The sequence below is a fragment of the Eptesicus fuscus genome, chromosome 21 (genome assembly GCF_027574615.1).
Source record: "Eptesicus fuscus isolate TK198812 chromosome 21, DD_ASM_mEF_20220401, whole genome shotgun sequence".
Lineage (NCBI taxonomy): Eukaryota > Metazoa > Chordata > Mammalia > Chiroptera > Vespertilionidae > Eptesicus > Eptesicus fuscus.
In genome coordinates this window covers 37,386,029-37,412,671 of record NC_072493.1, presented here as the reverse complement: position 1 = coordinate 37,412,671, position 26,643 = coordinate 37,386,029, and the positions used below count along the sequence as shown (strand labels likewise).

The following is a 26,643-nucleotide window of genomic DNA, read 5'->3' as shown; positions in this document are numbered from 1 at the left end:
TGGTGGCTCATGGGCCAGATATGACCCACAAGGCGGTTATAAAAAAAAGATTATTTTAAATCGGGAGACTTCCCTCTCTGTTTCACTCCCTTAAGCAGGTCGTGTGCCCTCACCTTTATCCTGCACCTGCCTTATCCCGCACTCTCTACCTCATTCAGCTGGTCCCATGAGCATGTGCACTTGAGACCCTGACAGTAACAGGTGGGTGGAGAAGACGCAGTTCGGTCCCTAGGAACCCCCACTCCTGATCGTCCTCTGTCCCCTAAGATAATGCCCAACAGGCTGTTTTATGTTCTTTTTTTGGGGGGAAGGGTGTATTTTGGACTCCTGGCATGGCCAGGAAGTAGGCAGGGGCACTGGGGCCTCCATGCTGGGGACTGGATCCTCACACGCAGCTCATTCCAGCCTCCCCCAGGACTGCCATTTCTGTTTTTCACAGCCAACGCTGGGGCCCGGGCCTGGGCTTACCCCTCCAGGCAGTCCTGCCTCCCTGTCCCAATAGTCCCAGAGTAGCTTTTCACTTCTTTGGGGAGCATGAGGAAATCTGGGGTACCCTCTGGCTGGCGACTCCATCCCATTCCTTCCTGGGAGGGGGGAAGAGACAGCTCCTGCGGAATTTATTGGGAGAGTCGGTTCTGTAGTTACAAATCCAGAGGCAAGACCTACACCGAGATTAGAGAGAATGAGACAGAGGGGGAAAGAGAAAGGCAGAAACAGAGACTGAAAGAAGCAGGCGGAGAAAATGCAGCAGAAAGGAGTCAGAGAAGAGAGAACAACGAGAGAAAGAGAGACAGAGAGAGAACAAGCGACGGAGGCTGGGGAATGAAGAGCCGGGGAGCCAGGGAGCCAGGGCGCCAGGGATGGGCAGGGGTGTAATCTAGTGGCTCCAAGAACAAACTCTGGAGCCAGACGGAGAATCACGGGCAGACAGAGGCAGCAGGTACCAAGCAGGTGTTTTTAAATTGAAAACGTTTATAAAAAGGAGCGGAAATATGAGGGGGGCGGGGCCGTGGGCTAGGCCCGGGCCTGCGGCGCTGGGGGTGGCAGGAGGCGTCCCCACTTCCGTCTGTCCGTCCGTCGTTCGCCTTCCACGTGCGCATGCGCACGAGCGGGCAGGCGCGGGGCGGGCGGCGCGGGCTCAGGCCCGAGGGCGGGCGGGCGCGCAGTGGTGCGGCTGGTGCGTGGGTGCGAACCCGGGGCGGCAGAGGCAGCGGAAGGAGCCCTCGGTGTTGATGCAGCGCGCGTTGACGCAGAGTGAAGCCGCCGCCTCAGCCTCCTCGCACTCGTTCACGTCTGGGGAGGGGGTGCAAGGAGTGCTGCCGCTCAGGGCCGGGGACTCGGGGCTCAGCCGCCCCCCCCCCGCCCCCGCTCCCGTCTCCTGCGGCTCCGGGGCCGAGGGTGCGCGCAGAGCCGCCTGGCTGAGCGCGAGCCTGGCCCCTGCCGCCCTGCTGAGCGGGACGGGGGGCGGGACTCTGTGCCTCGGCTGGGTTCTGTGAGAGGGGTGCCGAGCCCCACGCCACCAGGTGTTTGTTAGGAAAAGAACCCTGGTGAGGATACCAACCACGGTGCACGCCTGCTCCACACCAGGCATGCATGAAGCGGGTTACCGCAGTAACTGTCTCCTCCCGGTCGCCGTGGAGCAGGCTCTGATTCCCTTTTACAGAAGTTCCCACCGGGCCGGCGTGCGGAAGCCCCTGCCTGTCGCTCAGCAAGCCTGCACGCCGCTCAGTGGCTCTCAGCCCGGCTCCCAAAGGCTCTCAGCGCCCGGGCCCTGCTGATTCTCGGCTGTGGGACCTTGGGGAACTCAGTTCTCTTTTCCGAGCCTCAGCTTACACACAGGCCTCAGTGTCATTGTGAATCAGTACTAATGATGTTCACAATTCTTTGAAGTTCTAGGACTACGGTCACTCGAGATGAGGAAAACCTAGCCAGGGATCGCTCCCTGGGCAGGTCCCACAGCAAGTCTGAGGTCTCTGCACGCCCCCCGAGTCCTGTGCTCCTCCTCTCTAAACTGGGCAAACAGGACTCCCATTCCCACTTCGCAGACGGGAAGCCAGAGGCTCTCCAAAGAGGCCACGAAAATTAATGCACGGTAGCACGAGGAGTCCTGAGACGTCACACCTGCAGGACCCCACCCTCCTACCTGCTTCCGGCCCCGACGGCACTGAGGCCAAGCTCTGCTTTCCCGCCAGTCAGGCTGCACCTTCCGGGCTGGCCCCGCCCCTGGCCGTCACTAAGCCCCGCCCCTTGTCGTCACTAAGCCCCGCCCTGTCCCCAGGCTCGCCCTGGCCAGCCCCTCACCGACGCAGGCCATGCGGGTCATGTCCAGGCGGTAGCCGTCGAAGCAGTCGCAGGTGAAGCCCTCGGGGACCCGCACGCAGCGGCCGTGGGCACAGCCGTCCAGGATCCCACACTCCTCCGCCTCCAGCCCCTCGTAGGGCCCAGCCAGGGCGCCTGTGGAGGACAGTGCGGGGACTCCCTCATTCAGGGTCGGCGTCTTCTCTCCCTCAAGGCCCCTGGCTGCTCTGTATGTTCCTTTCTGAACCAGCCATCCTTCTCCAGGGGGCGCTGTGGGGCCAGGAAGTGTATCTGGCTGTGCTCACTGGTCGGCCCCCCCCCCCTTCTTCACCTTCCTTGGTGGGCTTACAGGTGTACCTCTGTTCTCTCCGACCGCACCTGTGTTTTCATCTCTCTCTCTGCCTGCCTCTCCCCCTGGCTTCTTCGTTTCTGCATCTCTCCTTCCCTCCTCCCTGCCTCTCTGTCTGCACAGTTCCGTCCTCCCGGTCCCCTCGGCCTGCCGTGCTCACCAGCGTAGCCTACGCCTTCACGCGGCTCCTCGGGCTCTGGGAAGGAGCCTCGGGTGTCTCGGGACCGATAGCGCCAGCGGGTGCCCGGGCCGGGCGGAGCAGGAGGCTCAGATTCGCCATAGGGACCACCATCATCCTCAAAGTCGGGTATGTCGAAGGGTGGCGCCCCGTAGGGGGCCTCCCGGCGGGAGAAGAGCCCAGGGGGCGGTGGGTAGGGGTCATAGGGTAGCACAGGTGGTGGGTACAGCTCAGGCCCGTATGGAAGGCCCTGGTAAGGTGGACCGAGGTCTGGGCCATACTCGTAGGGGAGTCCAAAGCCACCTGGCCGTGGGGGGCCATAGGCAGGGGGGCGCAGCACGTTGCACAGGGCCTCAAAGTCATCTGTAAACAGGAGACAAGCCTAACAGTCATTCCTTGCTTGCCTTGCACCCACCATGCGTGTCCCCGCTGTGGGAAGAACCCAGAGGAGAGGGAGGGGTGCCTTGGGCTGAGGCATGGAAGGACCTTCAGAGGAGGGGACTTGGTTTGAAGGTTGTGGGGGTCAGAGGTTCTGGAACCAGGACTGAGCGTCCAAGGCCTGAGTCTAGGATTCCAAGGTGCTGGGGTCAGGAGTACTAAGGACTGCAGCCAGAAATTATGGTCCAATGTTCTGGAATTTGGGGGATCCATGGGAACTCAGACTAGGGGTCTACAGATATGGGATGCCGGTGTTTTAGGGACTAGGACTGGGAATTCCCTGAAACTGCTACTGGAGATCTGGGGGCCAGGATGCTTGGGAAAGGATCTGAGCCACTGGACCTGGAGGTCTGAGGATCAAGGATGGGGTCTTTGGGCCTGGGGCTGGTCTGGGTTTCCACAGGCTGAGGATTGGGGGAATCAAGGGTTTTAAGAGCCAAGAACTGGGGTCTCAGTGCTTGAATATGGGTATCCAAGGCACTGGAACTTGGAGGCCTGTGGGTTATGACCAGAGTCGGTGGGCCAGGATGGAGGGATCTGAGCACCTGGTACTGGAGGTCTAAGGGCCTGGATGTGGGGGAGGGGGGGGTGTCCCATGGGCTGTTCTGGGGTTCTGGAGACCAGGAGTGAGGGTCAGGTAGACCAGACCTCAGGGCCCTATGGGACCTGCTGATAAGACTGGGAGGTCTCTGGGATGTGACTTGGGGACTAGGGTACTAAGATTTAGGGGTCTGTGGGCTGAGTTTGGGGAGACCTGGTAGGCTAACACTGGGTCTAACACTAAGAGCTCTAAGGGTCTGGATGGGAAGCCTGAGGGGCAGGACGTCTGGGTGCAGCCCAGGCAGATGGCAGTACCTGAGTCCTGGGCAGGGCAGAGGGCACAGTCCATGCCCCAGGCCTCCCCGTAGAGGCAGCAGCACTCTGTGTACGTGGCCTGGCGGTCCAGCCGAGGGCGGCTGCACACGAGGTCAGCCCCCACTTCCTGCCAGCACACTCCCAGGTTGTCATCTGAGGGCAGAGACAGCATGCATCAGGGTGGGACTGACCCTCGGCCTCCGCTCCTGCTGGAGCAGCTGGCCACCTCTGCCTATCACCAGATCCTCATCGGCCGTGGCCTGACTCCCAGAAGCCCTCTGAGGTGGTTCCCAGGTTCTGGATTGAGGACAGGGCTTGGCCTGGCATGAGGCTGTCATATGGGAGGCGAGAGCAGAGGGTTCCAAAGACTGGGAGCTAGAAGCTGAGAGGACTCTATCCAAGTCTGGCCTCTGGAGGGCTGTGTGACCTTGAGGAAGTTGATTTTCCTCTCTGAGCACTGTTTGAATGAAGTGTTTGGGGATGTTGTAGGACCAGAGTTTGGGTCTGTGGGCAAAAAAAGGGAAAGAAAGAACCCAAAGAGATAGAGACGAACACAGTCAAACAGTCAGGGATTCTAAGAAAAACGGGTCAGCAAAGATGCAGAGAGGCAGACCCAGAAACAGACCTAGAAACAGTGATAGTCCCAGGAAGTGTCCGAGTCAGAGGAAAACCTAAAGATAGAAACCCTCAGAAAGATGGAGTCAGAGATACACTGGAAAGACAGGGAACACGCCTCTAGCACTCAGACCAGGTCCTGTTCTGTCCTTAAAAATAAAATTCTTGCCAAAACCGGTTTGGCTCAGTGGATAGAGCGTCGGTCTGTGGACTAAAGGGTCCTGGGTTCGATTCCGATCAAGGGCATGTACCTTGGTTGCGGGCACATCCCTGATGGGGGGTGTGCAGGAGGCAGCTGGTCGATGTTTCTCTCATCGATGTTTCTAACTCTCTCTCCCTCTCCCTTCCTCTCTGTGAAAAATCAATTAAAAAAATATATATATATTTAAAAAATTTAAAAAAAATAATAAAAAATAAAATTCTTCACTACCGTCTTACAAGGCAGGGCCACTGCCAATTCACTCAATGTGCACGAAGGATGCCGGGATTCAGGAGGCAGGGCAGCTGGGCGGGACTGGGGCGGGGCGGGGCGTGATGGACGGGGCGGGACGTGATGGGCGGGGCGGGGCGGGACGGGCTGCAGGTCGGGTTACCGAGGCTCTGGCTCTCGTTGGAGACGCAGCGGCGCCGCGAGCCGTCCAGCACCAGCGGGGGCTCGCACGTGCAGTGATAAGAACCCACGGTGTTGACGCAGCGGCCCCCCTCACACGCCGGCTCCTCGTCCGCGCACTCGTCGTTATCTAGGGTGGCGGGGAGGGGGGCGTGGCTGAGAAGCAGCCTCTCCCCTTTCCCGGTTCCCCAGGGCACTGGCAGTGACGGATGGAGTCTGGACTCTGGGGAGACTTCCTACTGGCGGTGACCCGGTTCCGAGGCGGTGACCCGGTTCCGAGGCGGTGCGGGGCTGGGGAGCGTTCTTTGGGGATGGTGAGGGTGGGCTCGTACCGACACACTCCAGTCGCTGGGCATGGTAGTAGTAGCCGTTGCTGCAGTAGCACGAGTAGCCTGGGGCCGTGTTCACGCACACGCCACTTTTGCACACCTGATCTCGGAACAGCTGGCACTCATCCACATCTGCGAGAAGGATGGTCAGGGGCGTGCCCCCCAAGAGAGATGGGTGGAGGCCAGGGTTTGGGTGGGCTGGATTGGGAGCGGGGGGGGGGGGGGGCGGGGGCCTGTGTGGTTTAATCAGGGAAGAGAGAGGCAGAGATGGAGAGAGAGACCCAGAGGTAGAGACAGGGAAAGATGGAGACAGAGAGATGGGGGTGGGGTGGGTGGGTGGGAGGAGACAGAGAAACAGGTAGGGTGAGAGAGGGAAATAAAGAAAACAGAGACTGGGTGGGAGGGGGCTGGCCTGGGGGCTGAAGGTGGGTGCAACTTAAAGCCTGGCCTCACCTCTCAGGTGGCTTGGGTCTCCGCTAGGCGCCAGGTAGCCCCTGCCATGGGGACACAGTGACTGGTACTCAGCTGCACACAGAGACAAGGCTAAGCCCAGACTCCCGCTTCCAGCCCCCGGCCCGGACCTGCTGACGCCCACCAGTCTCAGGGCTTCCTCTGGCCCCATGCCCACCCTTCACCCCCCAAGTCTTCAGCCCTCATGCTTGTTGGCGCCCACCTCTCAGCCTCATGCACGCCACCCAACCCGCAGCCCTGTGTCCGCCGGGACCCATGCCCACCTGTCTCGGTGCCCGGGCACTGCTGGATGCGGCAGCCGCTGCCCCAGCCCTCACCCACCGTGCAGCAGCACTCCTGCCACGTCACGTTCCGGGCCAGGATGTTGTCACACGCATCCGGAGCTGCCGTGTCAAAGTAGCACTCCCGGCGGCCGCTGCCCGCGGGTCCCTGCCTGGGTGGGCTGGGCCGGCGGGGAGCGGGTGGAGGGGGTGGCCTGTCTGGCAGACCGGGGCTGGCAGGTGCTTGGGGCTGTGGGCCTGGGAATGTGCCTGGGGAGACAAGAGGCCTTAGCTGGTGTGGGCCGGTCCTCCAGCCCCCAGGATATAAGTGGGGAAACTGAGGCCCAAAGGGCTCCCAGCCGTTATTGGCAGAACTAGACTCCACGGTCACTGTCCCTTTCTCCTAGTCTCACCTCCTGTCATTTCTCCACTTCCTGCCTTCCCCCCTTACACTCTCCCAGACATCTGGCACACTGTGGCACCTGCAGTTTCTGTAGCCGAAGGGGATGTCCCTGACCTCCAGGACACCTCCTCGGGCTCTCACATCCAAGGTGTCCCCAGCTGGCCTCGGCGTCTTCATCCCCAAACCCAGGTAGCCCCACCGCTTGTCTGCTTGGCCTCTGCGTGTTCTCCCACCTGCCCTCTCTTCCCCTCCTGTGGCTGGGTGGGGCGGGGCTGCCTTGATCTAGTCCTGTCCTCTCTGCCCAGTCCCTGCCCCCCAGAACCCAGGGTCACCTCCTGCAACCCACCTTCACATGGCTGCCAACGAGGTTTCCAAATCTGATTATCCCTCCCCTCTGCTCACGGTGCCAGGGTAACCTCAGGACAAGTCTAGCCTCCTGACCACGGTGAGTCAGTGGCCTGGCACCAAGCTCCTGCAGCCTCTCTCCCCACTCCTTCCCTTGCTCTGTAAGTCCTGCCTCCCTGAACTGACTTCAGCTCCTCCCACATGCCAGGCCCTCTCTTGCCTGGCCAGACCTTTGCCTTTGTCCTTGCTCTCTCTGCCCCAAATGTCACCCTCCCCTACTTCACCCACTCCTCCTCCTAATGCTCTCAGTTCAGACATCCCCTCCTACAGGAAGCCCTCCCTGACTCTTCTCTCAGGCTGGGCTCCTTCCCTCTGGCCTGCGTGTCCTCAGCCCGCCCCGATGCCTCTGGGTTGTCACCGCCTAGTGTTACCTCTGCCTGCCCCCACTGTTGTGAGTCTCTTGGAGGCAGAGTGACCTTCTCTGGTCACTGCTGTGTCCCCAGTGCCCAGAATAGGGACTAAACGCAATGGATCCCCTATGACCGTGGTCGGCAAACTGCGGCTCGCGATGCCACATGCGGCTCTTTGGCCCCTTGAGTGTGGCTCTTCCACAAAATACCACGGCCTGGGCGAGTCTGTTTTGAAGAAGTGGCGTTAGAAGAAGTTTAAGTTTAAAAAATTTGGCTCTCGCCCTGACTGGTTTGGCTCAGTGGATAGAGCGTCGGCCTGCGGACTCAAGGGTCCCAGGTTCGATTCCGATCAAGGGCATGTACCTTGGTTGTGGCACATCCCCAGTAGGAGGTGTGCAGGAGGCAGCTGATCAGTGTTTCTCTCTCATCGATGTTTCTGACTCTCTACCCCTCTCCCTTCCTCTCTGCAAAAAAATCAATAAAATATATTTTAAAAAATGTGGCTCTCAAAAGAAATTTCCATCGTTGTACTGTTGGTATTTGGCTCTGTTGACTGATGAGTTTGCCGACCACTGGCCTGTGAGCATTTGCTGCCTGAAGCAAGCCGGTAAAGCCAGGCAGGGCAGGCCCTAGTTCTCCTGACTCTGAACCCCACTGCCCAGATTAAGCCAGGAGCTCGGAAGTCTTTTGTTGTTTGAAACAATGGCATTGAACTAGAGGCAGCTGTCCGCATCAGGAATGGCTAGACCGCATCATTTTCCGTGGGGCAGGCAGCCATCAGTGAAACAGACGCTGACATCAGCCTCACCAGCAGAAGTCCGCGGGGGAACACAGCGCCCAGTCATGGGGTCAAACTCCTCAGGACTGGTGGGGCAGACACAGAGGAAGGAGCCCTCCACGTTCTCGCACAGCGCAGCTCCACACACGCCCTGGAGCGTTTCACATTCATTTACGTCTGTGAGCAGGAGACAACAGGGGAGAGGAAGTCGGTGGAGGTCAGCTCTGGTTCCCAGGGTCTAAAAGTCGGAGCTTCCAGATATAACTGGTATTTTTAATGGCCCAGCCCCCATCGTCAACTTCTCTTCCGGTGACAAACCCCGAATTTCCATGGGGAGCCTTCTGCTCCTCTGTTCCCAGCCCCTGTGTTTTGAGTGGGGCCACCTCTACCCCTAGGAGTGGGAACAAGCCCCAGGCACTGCCAAGCAGATTGCTGTGTGTCTCTGGTTCAGAGACAGGCAGTGCCTAAGCTGGGCCAGGCAAAGCCAGCCCGGAGACTTTGGCTGAAAATATCAGGAAAGAGCCTCCGTCTGTAGCCGGGGCTGCCAAGGTGAGGATGTTAGCTAGAGGTGCCAAGACCACCTTTGTCACCGTGAAGAGAGAGTCTGCCTGAAAATAAACGCGACAGAGGGAAGCAGAGCCGAGGGGAAACAGTCAGCCTTGTTATAAGGCCTGGATGCAAGTGTGCCTGAAGTTCTACTATATCCCAGGGCGTCACCGTTTTAATTCCCTTTAAAGAAAAGTAGCCTGTTGTGTTGGCATCTGTCAAAACTCAGAGAATGTATAATTAAAATCCATGCATTTCACTGTATGTAAATTGAGCCGCAAATGAAAATATCTATAAACACATATTGAACTCTGGTTAATAATATGCATGCTGAAGAATTTAGGAAGAAGTGGATTGATGCCTGTAATTTAATTTTAAATCTATTAAAAAAAATTAGTTGTATTCATGGATAGATGTATGAGGAAGCAAGTAGAATAAGATGGTAGAATATAGGTCAGGCTGTATGTTTAGAAAATATCTTCATAAAATGTTGGGAAGCCCTGGCCCGGTGGCTCCGTTGGTTGGAGCGTCATCCTGTACACCAAAAGGTGGCAGGTTCTATTCCTGGTCAGGACACATACCTAGGTTGCAGGTTTGATCCCTGGTCCATACAGGAGACAACCTATCGATGTTTCTCTCTCACATCTCTCTCTCTCTCTAAAAAAAAAAAACAAGTTGGGAAAAATAGTGTTTATGTACATTTAAGATTAGTACATTTTACATACTTTATGCATGATTTTTAAAGCCTCCCCCACATAAAATCTGAATGAAGAGGGTTTCCTGAAGATGGATCTTATATCCCAAGGTCTGAATTCCATACCCCCAAAGTTCACATCGTTCAAATCTATGGAGAGGGGCTGGGCCTGACCGACCTCTTCTCCACCCTCTGGTCCCACCCCAGCCCCCTGGAGCCCCGTACCCACGCAGTGACGCCCGTCCCGTGCCCCCTCGTAGCCCTGGTCACAGAGGCACTGGAAGGAGCCAGGCAGGTTCTGGCAAACGGCATGGGCCCCGCAGAAGGACCGGTTCCGGCATTCATCCACATCTGCAACCAGCAGGCAGTCAGACAGACCATGGCTGCGCCTCCCGTCTCCTCCACAGCTCACCCAATGCCCGAGGGAACCCACCCTGGCATCCGCCCCCAGGCAGGGGCTGGTAGCCGGGGTCGCAGGTCGGCGTGCAGCGGTAGGAGCCAGGGGTATTTTCACAGCGCTGCGCTCCACAAATCGCCGGGCCATATTCTTGGCACTCGTCCACATCTGCAAGAGTGGGGACAAGGTGAGGGGAGGAGAGGGGAGTTATGGGCCTGGATTCACAGGTTCCGGATGCCACTCTCAGTTCTCAGGACTGAGAAGTTTCTAGGAATCTTACATTCTAGGAGTCTGAGCTTCTTAAGATTGACAGTGGTGATAACTCCAAAGGCCCCGAACATGGTTCCACCTCAGGCTTTTGCACGTGCCGTTCCTCTGTCAGGAACTCTTTTCCCTCAGCTCTCTGCATGGCGTCCTCCTTCACTTCACTCAAGAGTCTAGGTCAAGCCCTAACCGGTTTGGCTCAGTGGATAGAGCATTGGCCTGCGGACTGAAAGGTCCCAGGTTCGATTCCGGTCAAGGGCATGTACCTTGGTTGTGGGCACATCCTCAGTAGGAGGTGTGCAGGAGGCAGCTGATCGATGTTTCTAACTCTCTATCCCTCTCCCTTCCTCTCTGTAAAAAATCAATAAAATATATCTTTTTTTAAAAAAAAAGAGTCTAGGTCAAACCCTCCTAGCACTCCCTCCCTCACTGCCCTGTTGTCTCTGTCCATTTGTTCTGCTACATTTTTCTTCTTAAACTTGACATTATACTATAACCACCTCCCTGGAATGCAAACTCCACAACAGCATGGACTTGTGTCTGCCTTGTTCCCCACTGTATTCCCAGGGCCTAGAGCAGTGCCTAACATACAGCAGGTGCCCCAAATGGTTTGCCGAGTGAGTTTTGAATGAATTTACCTATTTATTGTCTGTCCTCCCCCCACGTGGCAGCTCCATGAAGGCAGGAATTTCGTTTGACGTACAGCCTGTTGCCCCCAGTGTCTGGCACACAGCAGGTGCTTAGTGTATTCTTGTAGAATTAGTGAATGAGAGCCCCTGAAACTAGGTTTCTATGAGCCAGAGCTGTGGCAACCAGAGAGCCAATGGCATCCCACAGTCATTTCGTCTGCTCCACAAAAAGCTGATCCACACTGCATCCCAAACAAGGACTTCGATTAGTCCTAGCCACCTGTCTCAGCCAGTCCCCTGCCAGAGCCTGCTGGGGGGATGGGGAGGGGGGCTGGAAGGTGAGGGGTGAGGTGGGGGCGTGGAGGGGTGGGAAGGCATGGAAAATGAGAAGAGCAGGCAAGGGGTGGTGTGAAGGTGGAACAGAGACCTGTAGTTCCCGAGGCCTGGAGAAGTCTGAGGAAAGACAGAGGACCGAGTCTGGAGAGACAGACAACACTTTAAAGGGGTGGATTTAAGTGGGCAGGTCAGTGTGTGGGGACACCTGGGGGATTTGGCCTTGGGAAAGGATGGGCCCAGGACAACCAGGGTCGCACCCCTTTGGAGGGACAGCTGGAAGTAGAGTGAGTGGGGGAAGGTGGGAAGAGGGCAGGTCCAAAGAGAAGGAGCCTGAAGAGGGGAAAACAGGGAGTTTTAATCGACGAGAAAGGGGGAGAGAGGCTAACTGTTCTTAGGTTAGGCGATAACTTGCTGGAATAACTCAACTGGCAGAGAGGGCTGCTCTGGAAGCAAGGCATGGCCTGGGTCCTGATAGCAGTCACTTCCCCCAAACTCCTACCTCCCTCCACAAGGAAATACAGGACACTAAGATTTTAAAAAAGTATTTTAAAATATATATTTGTATTGATTTCAGAGAGAGAGGAAGAGAAAGATAGAAACATCAATGATGAGAGAGAATCATCGATTGGCTGCCTCCTGCACGCCCCACACTGGGGATCGAGCCCACAACCCAGGCATGTGCCCTGACTGGGAATCGAACTGTTTATTGTCTGACCTCCTGGTTCATAGGTCGACGCTCAACCACTGAGCCATGCTGGCCAGGTGACACTAGGATTGTTTTAAATTAAAATGATATTGAATGTCAATTGTAATTGACAAATTAAAAATGTTTAAAGAAAAAAAAACAAAACAAAAAAAAAAGAAGTAAAAATGTTTAAAGAAAAAATTTTAAAAAAAGAAAAAAGTAGCCCAGCTGGTGTGGCTCAGTGATTGAGCACGGACCTATGAATTGGGAGGTCACAGATGGATTCCCAGTCAGGACACAGCCTGGGTTGCAGGCTCCATCCCCAGTGCGGGGCGTGCAGGAGGCCCTCTCTCTCATCATTGATGTTTCTGTCTCTGTCTTTCTCTCCTTTCCTCTCTAAAATCAATAGAGAGAGAGAGAGAGAGAGAGAGAGAGAGAGAGAGAGGAAGGAAGGGAGGGAGGGAGGGAGGGAGGGAGGGAGGGAGGAAGGGAAGGAGGGGGGAGGAGGGAGGGGGGAGAATTTCCAGCACAGAGACGGGGAGAGAGTTTAAGTGCATTGGGGCCCTTTCCCTCCCCACAAGTCTGTGAGGCAGGCGGTCCCCAAAAGAACCAACTCCAGTAGCTTAGGGGCGAGGGCAGTAGTCTCACCGTCACAGGTGCCTTCCGGGCCGGCGCTGTAGCCGGGGTCGCAGTCTCGGACGCAGCGGTAGGAGCCGGGGGAATTCTCACAACGCTGGGAGCCGCAGAGGGCCGGGCCCCGCTCTCGGCATTCATCCACGTCTGAGAGGCGAGGCAGGGCGACCCGATGGGGGAGGCAGGGAGGCAAAGGAGGACATAGCGGGGAGTGGAGGAGAGATGACAGTCAGGGCGGGGAGGCGGGGACGCGGAGGACAGAGGAGGGCAGACCGGAGGCAGAGGGAGAGCGGAGGGGTCGGGCCGCGGCAGGCCTCTCACCGAGGCAGGAGGCGAGGTCCGGGCCGGCGCGGTGTCCCGGGGGACAGACGCACTCGAAGGAGCCGTCGGTGTTGGTACAGATGCCGCTCTGGCAGAGGTCCTCCTCGCTGCATTCGTCCACGTCTGCGGGGCAGAATCCAAAACCCGACCCTCCTCCTTCTCCGCTCCACCTCCCAGGCCACGCCCCCCGCAGCCCTCTCCCCGCCCCGACGTGTCTTAGGCTCCGCCCTTCTCAAGCCCCACCCCTCCGGCGGGGTTAAGCCCATTCCTTTCCAACCACTGCCCAGCTACCCAGACTCGACTCTCCCCTTTCCTCTCCCAACCCCTCCCCTCCCATCCCAACCCCAGGCCCCACAGGCTCCGCCCCCAAAATGCGTCCAGACTCCCCATTCCTCGTCCTGCCTTTTCCTGGTATAAGACCACCCTTTCCGGGTCCGGGCCCAGCGTGGGTACAGACCGAGGCAAGAGGCTCCGCGGGGTCCGGGCCGGTAGCCGGGGGCACAAGTACAGGCATAGGAGCCGTCGGTGTTGAGGCATTCGCCGTGGGGGAAGCAAAAGTCGCCCTCCAGGCACTCGTTCACGTCTAGGGTGTGCGAGACAGAGCTGGGGGGTCACCGGGCCCGCCCCTGAGACCCAAGCCCCGCCCACAAAGCGGCCACCTCGCCCCCAAGCCGCAGGCCCTGTAGGGTGGGCTCTTACGCTCCACCCACAGCTCCTCGGTCCAGCTTCCAACTCCCCAACAGGCTTCGCCCAGGAGCCCAGGCCCACCTCAGGCTCCCGGCCCTGCCCCATCCCGCCCACCTGCGCAGGGCCCGGGCCGGCCCGGCGGCGCCCGGTAGCCGGGAGCGCAGCTGCAGTGGAAGGAGCCTTCGGTGTTAGTGCAGTGGCCATGGGGGCCGCAGGAGGCGCCCGAACTGCATTCGTCCACATCTGTGGGAATGGGGGTTTCAGAAGGGGTCCAGAAAAAAAAGGGGGACCTATGTAATACTTTCAACAATAAGATTTTTAAAAAAGAAAGAAGGGGTCCAGTCTAGAGACACACCGGACGGATTCCGTTGGGGCAAGGGGTCTACAAGAGGTGGTGGGCAGTGTCTTGGTTTGGATATGAGAAGGCTCCGTGGCAGAAGTGGGCTGGGGAGACCGGGGTTCTCTGATTCTGGGGACCATGATTGGGGGTTCTGCGGGTTTGGGTTTTTGGGAACTCCCTGTGCCAGGATCCTGGGGTCAGGTGAAGGGACTCTGCACTGGTACAGGGGTCATAAATTAATTAGGGTAAGGGGTCAGGTATTGTAAACCAGGATCACTGGGTGACTTTCTGATGAGTCAGGGGTCAGAGTCAGTGAACTGGAGGATCTGAGACCAATTAGGGTCAGGGGTTATAGTCAGGGTCCAGAATTCTGCCTCTAGTCAGGGATTGGGGCTGGGGATGTGAACCCAATCAGGCCCCAGGGAAGGGACTCTGAGAAGAGACAGGGGCAGTGAAAGAGTTTCAAGGGTTACACAGAATCAGGGGTTGTAGCAGGGTTATGGTCAGGAGTTATGGTTAGGTCAAAGGTCAAAGTCAAGTTCAGAGGTCACAAGTCACATGCAGAACTAAGGGTCAGGGTCAGGAGGATCACACTTGCTATAGAGTTGTGGTAAGGGGTTATTAGCAAGGATCATGGTTAGGGTCAAATGTCAAGTTGAAGGTCCATGAGTCATAGAGTAAGAAGTCACATTCAGGAACTGCAGTCTGAGTCAGGGGCCCATAGTCTATGTTAAAAGTCACAGTCAGGCTCTGGGGCGTGTGGTTCAGGTAAGGGAATTGAGGTCCAGGTCAGGAGGTTATGGACCGGGTCTGGGTTGCAGTCCAGGACAGGGGTCACCATCTAGGTCAGAAGTTATAATGCAGGTCCAAGGTCATGACCTGATCTTACCAGTACATCGGCCACGGTGCAGGTGGTAGCCGGCAGGACAAGCCCTGCACTGGAAGGAGCCGGGTGAGTTCACACATTCCTGCCCAGGACACGCCAGGTGGTTCTCACACTCATCGATATCTGAAGGACAGGGGAGAGCAGGGCCTGGAAGGGGTGCTCTCACAGCCCCCTCGCCCACCCACAGGCCGCCCTCCCTCCCGGGCCTCACCCTCGCACTCGGAGCCAGCAGGGCTGGGTTGAAAGCCTGTTGGGCAGACGCACTGGAAGCTGCCTTCTGTGTTCTCACACCGTCCGTAGGCACAGGGCGGGGGGCTACGGGCACACTCATCCACATCTGGGGCAGAGGGGACCAGGGGGCTGAGGAAGGAGCCTGGGCCCATCTCCATTGCCATCACCCACCTGAGCCTCGGCGGTGCAGTCTGGAGGCAGCCTCCTGGACTTGGCCCGGGCTGCCCCCTCCTCCCTTGATTCCCCATTAATGGTCCCTCCGCAGCTGCCAGGGTGAGGCCTGGACACCACCTCCTGCGTGTGGCCCTCCTGCCTCAGAGCTGTCCCCTCCTCAGGAGTCCCACAGGCAAAAGAGTACCCTCCGAAAAGGGAGGGAAAGCCCAGCCGGGATGGGTGTGGCTCAGTGGCTGAGCGTCGACCTATGAACCAGGAGGTCTTGGTTTGATCCCTGGTCAAGGCACATGCTCATCATTGATGTGTCTACCTCTCTCTCCCTCTCCTTTCCTCTCTGAAACCAATAAAAAATATATATATTTAAAAAAAGAAAAATTACCACCACCACCCCACACACACACACCAACAAAAAAAACCAAAAAGGGATGTAAAATGGAGAACAGCTTCATATTTGGAGAAAGAGGAGGAGACTCTGTAGTCAGACCCCCCCATCCTCTCAGTCTCCCCCAGCCTTCTGCGTCTGTCTTCCACCACTGAGCTCCATCACCCTGTCTCTCTGCCCGCCCCCCAATCATGTCTCTCTCCAGTCCCCCAGCAAATGGGGGTGGAGTGCACTCGGACTCAGCACCCTCACCTTGGCAGGGGGCCCCTGGCCCTCGGGATCTGAAGCCAGCAGGGCAGGCGCAGTGGTAGGAGCCCGCGGTGTTGTCACAGCGGCCTGGCCCACAGGGCGGTGGCTCCTGGGCACACTCATCCACATCCTCTTCACACGCCGAGCCCCGGAAGCCGGCCGGGCAAACACAGCGGAAAGAGCCAGGCAGGTTCTCACAGGCCCCTCGGCCACAGAGGCCAGGGCTCTGGATGCATTCGTCCACGTCTGAGAGGGCAGGGACCGGTGTCACACCTTCTTTATGCCCCCCCCGCCCCCCCCCCCCCCGCTACACTCGGCCTCCCTGACCTCCACTGCTTTGATGTTCCACCCTCCACCCTCCCTCCTTCTCCTTGACTCCATCCTTCAGCCACCCTGTCTCTCATCATTCTAACTCCGCGGTAGGCAAACTGCGGCTCGCGAGCCCCATGCGGCTCTTTGGCCCCTTGAGTGTGGCTCTTCCACAAAATACCACGGCCTGGGCGAGTCTATTTGGAAGAAGTGGCGTTAGAAGAAGTTTAAGTTTAAAAAATGTGGTTCTCAAAAGAAATTTCAATCGTTGTACTGTTGCTATTTGGCTCTGTTGACTGATGAGTTTGCCGACCACTGCTCTAACTCTTCATCCTCCATCTATCTTTTCAATCCCTATTCTAACCCGCCTGCCTGTCTCCTAGAACTCTGCCTGTCTGGTCCCCACCCGTGTGGGCCTCCCTCTACTCTGTCCACCATGACTGACAGATCCAACCTCTGTGACTCAGTCCTTCTGTGTCCCACCAGTTGGCCTCTCTGTCCCCCGCATGCCACGGTGTCTACAGCCATCAGGCTGCACGTCTGGGTCTCAGAACCTGGCTTCTGTCTCCCCCGTCAGGTCCCTTGCTAAGTGTCTCCCTTCCTCCTCACTGCCGCTCTGCCCTTCCGCCCCCCTCACATCCCCTTCCCCTCTGCCCCTTCCAGTCCCTCACCTTGGCAGCCTGCTCCGTGGGGTGCCGCCTGGTACCCAGCAGGGCACACGCACAGGAAGCTGCCCGGCGTGTTTTCACAGCGCCCACGGTCACAGGGCGGCGGCACGCGGTGGCACTCGTCCACGTCTGCGGGCACAAACCGGGAGGCTGAAACTGGGGCAGACACGCCTCCCCCCCCCACACACACACACGTCCTGGCAGTCGCGGGAGGTGGGGAGGGCAGGGGTGGAGCCAAGCTTAAACCCGAGCCCGGTGGGGCGGGAGGCAGGGGCGCGGGGAGTTGGGAGTGGGTAGACTGAAGACGCGGGCGGGGCTTGAGAGGCGAGATCGGGACCAGGTCCGGGGACCCCGCTAGGGGAAGGGCTGAGAGGTGAACCGGGTAGGGGGCAAGGTGTGAGGAGCAGAGCCCGGGCAGGGCGAGGGAGGGAAGGAAAGTTTGGGGGACCGAGCAAAGGGGTGTCAGGAGAGAGGGAAGGGGCGATGTGGGAACGGGGCACTGGCTCGGCAGGGTGGAGAGCAGGGGTCATGGCCAGTGGATAGGTTTCGGTAGTCGAAGGACAGAGGGGGGTCAGGAGCCAGTCTGGCACATGGAAGCGGGGGGCGGGGGGGGGGCGAAGCTTGGACCTGGTCGCCAGACAAAGGTTGAGGGCAGCAGAATAGGGACCCGCCCGGGGCCGGGGGGACCTGTTGGCCGGGAAGAGGCAGTGGAGGGGCCCAAGGGTGACCGAGAGCTAGTCTGGGGGCGGGGCGGGCCGGGGGCCGGGGAGGCGGGAACCGCTCTGCAGGGACAGCCGCGCGAGGTCCCTGCGGAGGCGCAGCCGGGAGCCGGCCGGGCGGACTCCTCACCCAGACACTCCGTGGCCCGCGGGCCCGCTCGGAAGCCGGGGCCGCACACACAGCGGAAGCCGCCCGGCGTGTTTTCGCAGCGCCCGGGAGCACAGGGCGGGGGCAGGCGACGGCATTCGTCCACATCTGCGAGCACCAAGGGCCGGTCAGGAGGTGGCCCGCCCCGCCCCGCCCCGCCCGCCTCCGCCCACCCCCTCTGTCCCGCTCACCGACGCAGCGTGTGCCCTGCGGGCTGAGCCGGAAACCGGGGTCGCACGTGCACGTGTAGCCACTGGGTCGTGGGATGCAGCGTCCCGGGCCGCAGACCTGGGGATTGCGCTGACACATGCCCGCGGAGGGACCTGGGGATCCAGTCAGCCAGGGTTCCCCCATCTCTTCCACCTCCGTCCCATTCATCCCAGTGCAATCCTCTCAGATCCTCTACCTAAAACACCTTCCCGGAGGTCCCTCCTCAAGCCCCGGGTGTTCACCTGTGACCATTTCTTTTATGCGGGGAGGTTCTCATGAGATCCTTTCCCTAAATTTCCCCATAATACCATCCTAAAGATTCCATTTTTAAATATTTTGCTCTTCAATTATCTGCCTCAGGTGCGTTCCTAGTGCCCTCATGAAAATAATTATTTGCCTGACATTAACGGAGCACTTACTATGTGCCAGACCCTTCAGAGATAGCTCATTGAATCCTCACAATGATTCCTATTTTACAAATGAGGAAACTGAGGCTCAACGATTTGCCCAATTAACAAAGAACTTTAAGCCAGGCTGTCCGACTCCAGCTCTTGACATAACCACCACCCCACCCTCCACACCTTTATCTCTTTTTACCCTCCTTAATTCCTCTGGCTGTGGCATCCCTGCTTGCCCTATCCTTGAAACCTCCTTCTAAGACCCCCAATCTGTAATACCCCATCAATGCCCTGGATTCCCTCTACCAAACCTGGTTCGGGGACCTCAGGACCAGTCCAGGCCGGGATGCTGGGTGCGGGAAGCTCAGGCCCCGGCCGAGGCTCAGGCCGGGGTTCTGGGCGACGGGTGGGCAGAAAGCCTGGTAAAGAGAGGCTGTCATTGAGTGGAGACCTGGATTTTGGTGCCCCACTTCCTTTCCCTGTGGGGCTGGGGCAGCCCCTTAGAGACAACACACCCTCCTCCAGAAGCCAGCTCACCTGTGGGTGACCGAGAGGTGGAGGGCGGGGCACGGGGCTGGCTGAGGGAAACTCGGGGTGGCTCCTGGCTCAGGGGTCTGGTGTTGTAGCGGAGGTCAGAGGCCGAGTAGTGGTAGCCAGGGCCAGCAGGACAGATCTCCCGAAAACCCTCTGGGAACAGGAAAGGAAGGGAGAGGGCCAAACAGAGGGTATGAAAGCAGGAGGGAGAGAGAGAACCTTGGTTGGGGATGAGGGTTGGCCTGGGAGTGTGTCAGGGGTTTGGATTAGATGCTGGGATGGGGTTGGACCCTGGCCAAAGACTGGGACCAAGGATGGCTTTCCCTATTTGGGATGGTGGTGGGTTCTGGTTTGGGGTCTACAGAGACTAGGATGAAGGCCGGGAAACAGTCAGGTCCCTTGTGGGGTCTGATTTTAAGCAGAAGCTAGATTTCCAGGGAGGTGACTCAGGGAGGGCCGTGTGTGGGGCGGGGCCCCTATGTTGAAGGCAGTGTCTCAGGAGCCGGGGGCGTGGCTAAAGCATGGGGACAGGGTGGACCGGTGGAGTATCTCAAGAGCTGGGCGTGGCCAAAGCTGGAGGCGATGCTCAGAAGAAGGTAGTGTGTCTCAGGGGCAGATGTGGCCAAGGATGGCTGTGGCCTGGGGCAGAGTTCAGTCTGAGGGTAGCCGGTCTCAGAGGCTGGGGAAGTGGCCCAGACCAGGGCTCAAACCGGTTTGAGGGCTGTGAGCCGCAAAGCCTGGGGGCGGGGCCTAAAGTGGACCGTGTGTGCGTCAAGTCTAGGGGTAGGCGGGGCCGAAGGCGCTCACCTGAGCCGAAGGGTGGGCAGAGCTGGCAGCCCCGACCCCAGGCTTTGCCCACGCGGCTGCAGCAGCAGATCTGTTTGGTGATGTTGCGCAGAATGGGCAGCGAGCAGCCGCCGTCGCGGAGCACGCGGAAGCAGGGCCCCTTGGCCTCTGAGATCACGTGTTGGGCTGGGGGGGCGGGGGTGGGAGGAACATTTCAGAGAGGGTTTGGGAGGGCAGGGGATCCGCGAGGTGGGGTATCCAGGGAGGGTTTGGTGGATTCGAGGGACTTTCAGGAGAGGTCTGAGAATCTGAATGAGACAGTCCGAGACGGATCTCGGGGTCTGAAGAAGTTCTGGTGAGGGGAGGTGAAGGGGTTTGGGGCCCAGGAGGAGCTGAAGGAAGGCTGAGGATCTGGAGACAACAGGGGCTCTTAGAAATGGCTGAAGAAGGTCCAGGAAGTCTGAGGTGGCTATAATGAGAGACCTGGGAGTCTTGGCGGATCTGGGGGTGTTTAAGGAAATGAAAGGTCCAGGATGTGCTGGGAGAGGTCTGAGGGCACAGCGGGGCGAGGGACCCCGCCTCGGGCCCTCTGGGTGGCTCACAGATGCAGCTGCTGCGGGATGAGTCCAGCAGGAAGCCGTCCGGGCACACGCACGTGTACCCACCGTGCGTGTTGGCACACTCCCCGTGCTGGCAGCGCCCGCCAGTCGCGCACTCGTCTACATCTGCGGGGAGGGGCGGAGAGGTCCCAGGGGTGTCAGGGACCCCCCCTCCCCGCCGGCCCCGCCCTTGGGGCCAAGCCCCTCCCACCACCGTCCCGGCTCACCTTCGCAAGACCCGTTAACCCTTTCGAAGCCGGTTGGACACGGACGACCTGGGGCTCCCACGCGGTCGGAGTTCCCTGTGGAGAGAGGAGAGGGGCGTGCCACGGGCGAGAGGATCGAGAAAGAAGGGGGCGGGGACGAAGGTGGGCGGAAGGGACTGAGAGGTGTTGGGTGTTTGAGTTCGGGCCGGTCGGGCAGAGGATAATGTGGGCGGTTCCAGGCATGCAGGCTGGGGCCGTGGCACCAAGGCAGGGTGAGGGCGCAGAGTCGCCAAAGTCCAAAGTGGCGCAGGCGGTCCCGAACCTCTGGATCAGGCCAGACGGGAAGTGACCCCACAACCAGGCAGGCGTGGCGGTTTTGAGAACAGGTTTTGTCGCCGGGCAGAGCGCGAGGGGGTTCTCACCCCTGCCCAGCTCCGAGCACCTCGGGGGGCGTCCTGGGGCTTACCCCGGTGCTCCGAGCACGACTGACAGTCGTGAACGCCCCAGGCCACGCCGGCGCCTCCGCAGCAGACTTCCTGCGTCCGGAGCCCGGGCAGCGGGGACGCGCACTGTGGGGAAGTGTGGGGTGAGTGCGCCTCAGCGCGGGGGCACGCTGGGGGGGGGGGGACGGGGAGGGGGTCGGTGAGGGCCTCCCCATCAGCCTCCTCTCACTTCGCCTCCGCGCAGCTCCCGAAAGCAGTAACCAAAGCCCGAGGCGTCCGAGTAGCTGTCCTCGCGGGGCGCGTTCTGAGCCAGCACCGTGTAGGGGGCCGCCGCCTCCGCCCGCGCCGCCGCCTCCGCCCGCGCCACTGCCTCGGCGTCCGCCACCTCCCAAGGGCCGGACACGCGCTCCACCTGGTGCACCACCACGGACGCCTCCTGCGGGTGCTCCACGTGGACGCTCACCATCGACGCCACACCTGGAGGAAGGCATCGCGGGCAAAGGGGTGCATGCCGGGTGCTTAAGGAGTGGGGCTAAGGAAGGGGCGAGAGGGCGCGCTGGAGAAGGGTACTCAGGGGAAGGCAGGAGAGGTGGGGTCAGAGGGATGGCTAGGTGGAGGACAGAGGGGTAGGAGAGGACCCCCGGCCGCTCTCTCCTAACCGTGTTCATCGTCGCGGTGGTTGGCTAGTGGCATGGTGTACACTGAGCGGGTGAGGCCTGGCGCGGCCGGCGCCGGGGGTTGAGCGCCCGAGGAATGCAACTGGCAGAACTTGCCAGCGAAGTCCGGGGGACAGAGACAGCGGTCAGGCCTCATGCACACGCCGCCGTTATGGCAGATCAAGGGGCACAGGACTGGGGGGAGAGCGAGGACACTGAGAGTCAGCAACCCTCCTGGCAGGCATCCCTGGGGCCAGCTTACCCAAACTCGCTCGGTCCCTAACATGATAACTACACCCTCAAAGCTATCACTCAGTGCCAAGTCGCTACACCTTGAGCTGTCCTGTGCCACTCCCTCCAAACCTGGGCTATTAGCAGTGGGTCGGTCCGGTTGTCCAGACCTCTGTGGCATAGATCCGCCCACTGGGTTGGCTCGCCACGCCCGCGGCTCTTCATTCACGGTCCTGTTATCTCACCTTCCCTCTCCAGCCCCACTTTCTGATTGAGTCCCGGGTGTTCCAGCCCCGCCCACATAGCGCTATCCCGGGGCGAAGCCCCGCCCACTCCAGCTTTTCACAAGCATTTATCTATTTATTTATTTAAAGTAAGCTTATTGGGGTAACTGGTTAATAAGATCAGATGGGTTTCAAGTACACATTTCTATGATACATGGCCTGTGCCCACCATCCAAAGTCAAATCATCTTCCGTCACCAAATCTTTGGCCCTCTTTCCATAAGCATTTAGCCTTGCCCATCTCATCTTCTGACTGTGAGTTTTGCTGTTCCAGCCCCTAAGACCCAGCTAGTCCCTTGCATTGACTAAAACCACATTTTAGTCACTCCCTGGCACCACTCCCCCCTGGCAGCCCCGCCCACATCACCTTCTTCCCGCGGGATTCTAAACTCCGCCTATCTAGTTGTCCAACTCGCGGCCTTTAGCTCCGCCCACCTCCTTTCCTTACGCTGATTTGCCGGGGCTTGCTTGTTCAAGCCCCTCCCACCCCGCCTCCCAGCTATCTGGACGGGCGTCTTAGCTCCGCCCACCGCACTGTCTCCGCCCACCTCCCCTTTGGCTCAGACTTGAGCGCTGCCTTCCCGCCTCCAGTACCCCGGGGCGGAGCCACCGACGGGAACGCGCCTCCTCTGTCTGCGCGCACTCGCTGGGCCCCCGGCCACCTCTGGGCGGGGCACTGCCAGCTGTGCGGCGGGGTAAACAAAGAGAGGGGCGCGGCGGGGGTAGGGCGGTGGCTCCGCATTCCCGATCCTTGGGGAGCCCCGGGGGCCGTAGAGCCAAAGAAGGCCGGACGTGTGCTTCGAGGGCACCCCCTCCCTTTCTCCCCAGGGGCGACCGAGAACAGCTGGAGACAGCTGTGCGGATGGGAGGAAGGGAGCAGGCGGCCAGAGCCGTCCAGGAAGGCGTGTGTGGTATTCTGAGCCACGCACTGGAGAGAGGAAAGCAAAAAGAGAGCCTCCTCAGTTTTGAAGGGTAAAGAGACTGGACTCCTGGGAGACCAGCTAAAGGGCAATACTCTGGGGTTCAAAGACTCAAGTTTTCTAGAATGGAAAGGGAACGAGCCTAGCTCAGAGGATCTGAGGCACCCTTTCAACAGGAATCCATTAAGTCCTTTTGGAGAGAATTACCTAGAAAAGAGGACTCTGGTGCCTTCTAGGGAGCACTGGAGAAGGCTCAGGGCATGGCCAATTTGAAGGTGCTGAGAAAAATGTTAGAAGAAGTGGGATTTCCGGGAGTCCCCAGCACATGAGAGCCTCAGTAGTCTGGGAAGACTCTAAGATGCTGTGCAGTCCCCCTTCCCCTCCCAGCTAAGGGACTGGGTGCCCAAGTCTTCTGTGTAATGGCTGCCTGGGGAGAGCACAGTGCTGGCGTCCTAATCAGCTGATCAAGGCCAAGTCTGGGGTTCTCTGAAGAGAGATGGGTCAGAAGTTCCTGGGGGGGGGGGGGTCAGCTGAGAGAGAAGGACTTGGAAAGATAGGAATTAGGGATCTCTGATGGGATTCCACTGGAAATATAAGAAAATGGTAGTCTTTTGTGGGAAAAGAATTCAGCCAGGAAGTGGAGTTATCAGGGTACAGGGTCTGTAATCTGGGGCCCCTCTGGAGAGTGGGGAACAATAGCGGAGGGGAAACACTACAGAATTCTCTGGTGACAGGCACAATTTGGGAGATTACATCAGAAGAATGGGAGGGAGGAACCTCCACTGGAGGGGCTTTTCTCTAGTTTATTGATGGGGTGGGGATGGGACTTAGGATCTGAGGGCAGACACTCTAGTTCCACTAGTTAGGGGAGCTAGGCCAGGATTCCAGGTTGCTCTAATAGGGATCCTTAATAATAGGCCTAGGATAGGAAAGGTCTCTGCTGGGGGTTGTGATAATCAAGCTACGTCTTGGGGGGGGGGGGCACTTTCCAGCCTCAGAGCATTTCTCCACCTTCTCTTGGCCTGACATCAGGCCCCCCGCCCTGCTCCCTGAGGGCTCCCATGCCAGGGCAAGCTGCTAGATGGGCATGGCCAACTCCACCCCCTAAGCCCCTGGAGGAGTGAGGAGCTGAGGACATCGGGGTCCTGCCGAGGTCAGCCCCCTTTCACATGCTCCTCCTTGTGCCTCCAGGGGCTTGGCACCCGCTTGGGCACGGCGCTTGGGCTTGGCACGGGTGCTCTGGGGCTGGGCCGGGAGGGAGTGAAGGAAGGAGGGAGGAAGGGGAGGAGAGAAGGAGTGGCAGCAGGCGGGGCTCAGGCGGGAGATGAGCTCACGCCGCCAGGGCTGGATTGGCTGGGGGCCAGGCTGGGCGAGTTTTCGGCGCCAGGGGCCCCCACTCCCCACTCCAGAGGGCCTCTTGGGTTGGGAGCAGGTAGGCCCCGACCAGAGAATCAGCCCATCCCCACTCCCTGTGGCAAACAGGTGGCCCATTCTCCCACCTCACCTGAACCCTTGGGGGCTCCCCATCTCTAGGGGTGCCTGGTGCGCACCCTCCTTCTGTCCCCGCTGTCCCCAGGGGCACCCCATCCCCTAGGCCTCCTATCTGGATTTCTCTCCCATGTGTGACCCTTGCAACTCAGGGTCCTGCAGAAACCCTCCTTCTATGGACCGGTTCCCTCTCAGCTCTCCAAATCAACTTCCCTCACCCCAATCCCCCTCCACACAGGCACTCCCATCCTGGATTTTCCTAATCCCTCTCACTCATAGACACAGAAACTGGGACACCCCCCCCCCCCCCCGCAAGCCCTGAAACTCTCCATTATAATCTCAATTCAACCCCCTTTCCCCAAGTTCCCAGCGCCCTCAATTCTGGTATCACCAAGATTGACTCAAAGGCTGGAAAGTCATCAGACCCGATTCCCTCACGTGGGACGCCACAGGTCCCTGAGAACCCCCATTGCTTGAAAAATCAGGACCCAACCCCAAAAGCCAGGAATTTGAAGCTTCCTTTCTTAAGTAACCAGGGATCCCCCCAGCACAGGGAATCTGGGCTCCCTCTCCCTGGGGGGGGGGCTGTTTCCACCATCCCCAGGGGTTTCTCCTCCCCCTGGGAACCCCTCCCTCGGGACCACCACCCCGCACTCACAGGCGCGGAAGCCGGGTCCCCCCGGGGCCGCCCCGCCGGGCGCGCCGCTGTCCACGCTGGTGGTGTTGCGGGGCGCGCAGATCGGGGTACAGCGAGGGCCGGTGGGCCCATGGACGCAGCGCAGGCTGCACACCGCTGGGGTAAAGCGCACGCGGAGGCGCTCTCGCGGCTGGCTGTGCCCGGGCTGTGGCCCGAACAGCGCCAGCAGCACCAATGGAGACACCCAGAGCAGCCGCGCGCCGCCCGCCATGGCTGCAGCGCCGCGCTCGGCCGCGCCGCCGCCCCAGCCCGCCCGAGGGGCCCGGCCGCGCCCGCCCGCCCGCGGGGGAGGACGGCCGCGCCCCCGCTCAGGCCCCCCCCTCCCCACCACTCCCTCCCCGGCGGCCGCGCGGGGGCGCGTGGGGCTGGGCGCGCAGCCAGAGGCGCGCAGGCTGGGCGCTAGACTCACAGGGGGCGGGGGCGCCCCCTCTGTCCCTCCTCGCTTCAACAAGTGAATGGGGCCCACGAGGGAGCGGCGAGGAAGGGAACAGGTGGGGGCGGGCTCATTTTCCCCAGACAGGCCTGAATCCATAAAGAGGAAGGAGAAGTGGGGGCCGCATTTGGGGAGGCGGCTAAGGGCTGATTCTCTGCCCTAGGTACAGAGAACGGGGCTTCATAGGGATAGGGGACGGTCACGGCACATCTGGGCAGCCAGGTGGCAATCTGGGGGAGAGGAGGGTCTGCACCTGGGCACATGAAGGAACTGGGGGGTCTGGATGGTGCGCAGGACGCTCGGGGGGCTTCACTAGCATCTGGCCAGAAACCCCCACACCTGGTAAAAGAAGTCAGAATGAATAAGGGGAAACGGGGAACTGAGGCTGTGGGCGGGGGTCCTCACATCTGGCCAGAGGCCCACATCTGGAAGGCTTTAGGGAGGAGGGGACACATCTGGGCTGAAGGCCACAGCAGGAGGGGCACTTCTGAGGGTGGTTAAAACTAGGGGGTGTGCTAGCCCAGGGGCGAGAGGGAAGCAAGGGGAGGCCTTTGGCCTCTAGCCGCCAGGCAATTTTGGGCATTCAGTGACCGGGCAGGCGCCAACCCGCACAATCGCTTTTGTTGTCTGGGCTAGTTCAACTGCGCTCTCTGCCGGGACAGCGCCCCCCTCTTTGGCCGCGGGGAGCCCGGACGCCTGGCTTCCCGGCCCCACCCCCGCAGGTCAGCGCCTCTGGCCAGCGTCTGGTCCTGTCCTGGGCTTACCTCTCAAGGCCGGACGCCAGGGTCCCTAGAGGGGGCCGTGTCCTGGGGTGGGGTACTGGGCTACAATGGGGGGCAGCTAGGCAGCGGCTGGGCCGTGGGAACCAGACGGCTTTATCTGGCCCGGAACCCTCCCCCCTCGGCGGCAGGGGAAAGGCGGATGTTCTTACCCCGGGCCTGGCCGGCAGGAGCGCGCTGTGGGGGCCTCTTACTCAGCAGTGCCCGGCCCCCTGGCCCATGGGGCCGCCGCCGTCTCAGTAGAGCTCGGGCCTCCTGCAGCCTGGGTGGGAGGGGGCAGAGAAGGAGCTGTCATTACGGCTAGGCTGACACCCCCCTGCCCCCAGCTGGAAGGGGCCTTCCA

General features: G+C 59.7%; 1 protein-coding gene across 1 annotated transcript; it reads right to left on the bottom strand.

Annotated features, from left to right (window-relative positions):
• Positions 1 to 952: 952 nt before the first annotated feature.
• Positions 953 to 25,299, bottom strand: LTBP4 (latent transforming growth factor beta binding protein 4). The gene is made up of 30 exons (XM_008139583.3): positions 25,050 to 25,299; positions 21,473 to 21,664; positions 21,043 to 21,290; positions 20,837 to 20,939; positions 20,392 to 20,466; positions 20,168 to 20,290; positions 19,587 to 19,751; positions 18,783 to 18,932; positions 18,557 to 18,664; positions 17,829 to 17,960; positions 17,620 to 17,745; positions 16,774 to 16,899; positions 15,797 to 16,039; positions 14,969 to 15,094; positions 14,761 to 14,880; positions 13,646 to 13,774; positions 13,302 to 13,427; positions 12,845 to 12,967; positions 12,539 to 12,670; positions 10,013 to 10,144; positions 9,805 to 9,930; positions 8,370 to 8,516; positions 6,407 to 6,673; positions 6,126 to 6,197; positions 5,676 to 5,804; positions 5,327 to 5,473; positions 4,119 to 4,271; positions 2,808 to 3,188; positions 2,302 to 2,454; positions 953 to 1,293 (listed from the first exon to the last, which is right to left on the bottom strand). Exons 1-30 carry the CDS (start codon positions 25,297 to 25,299, stop codon positions 1,139 to 1,141), a joined length of 4,659 nt encoding a protein of 1,552 aa, XP_008137805.2. The 3' UTR covers positions 953 to 1,138.
• Between the last annotated feature and the right edge of the window lie 1,344 nt (positions 25,300 to 26,643).

Coding starts and splice junctions, on each gene's coding strand:
- LTBP4 (XM_008139583.3), bottom strand. CDS start 25,299: ATGGCGGGCGGCGCGCGGCTGCTCTGGGTGTCTCCATTGGTGCTGCTG. Junction 18,665..18,782: donor CACCTCTCGGTCACCCACAG/GTGAGCTGGCTT, acceptor TCTCTTTACCAG/GCTTTCTGCCCACCCGTCGC. Junction 17,961..18,556: donor TCCTGAGGTCCCCGAACCAG/GTTTGGTAGAGG, acceptor CTGGATCCCCAG/GTCCCTCCGCGGGCATGTGT.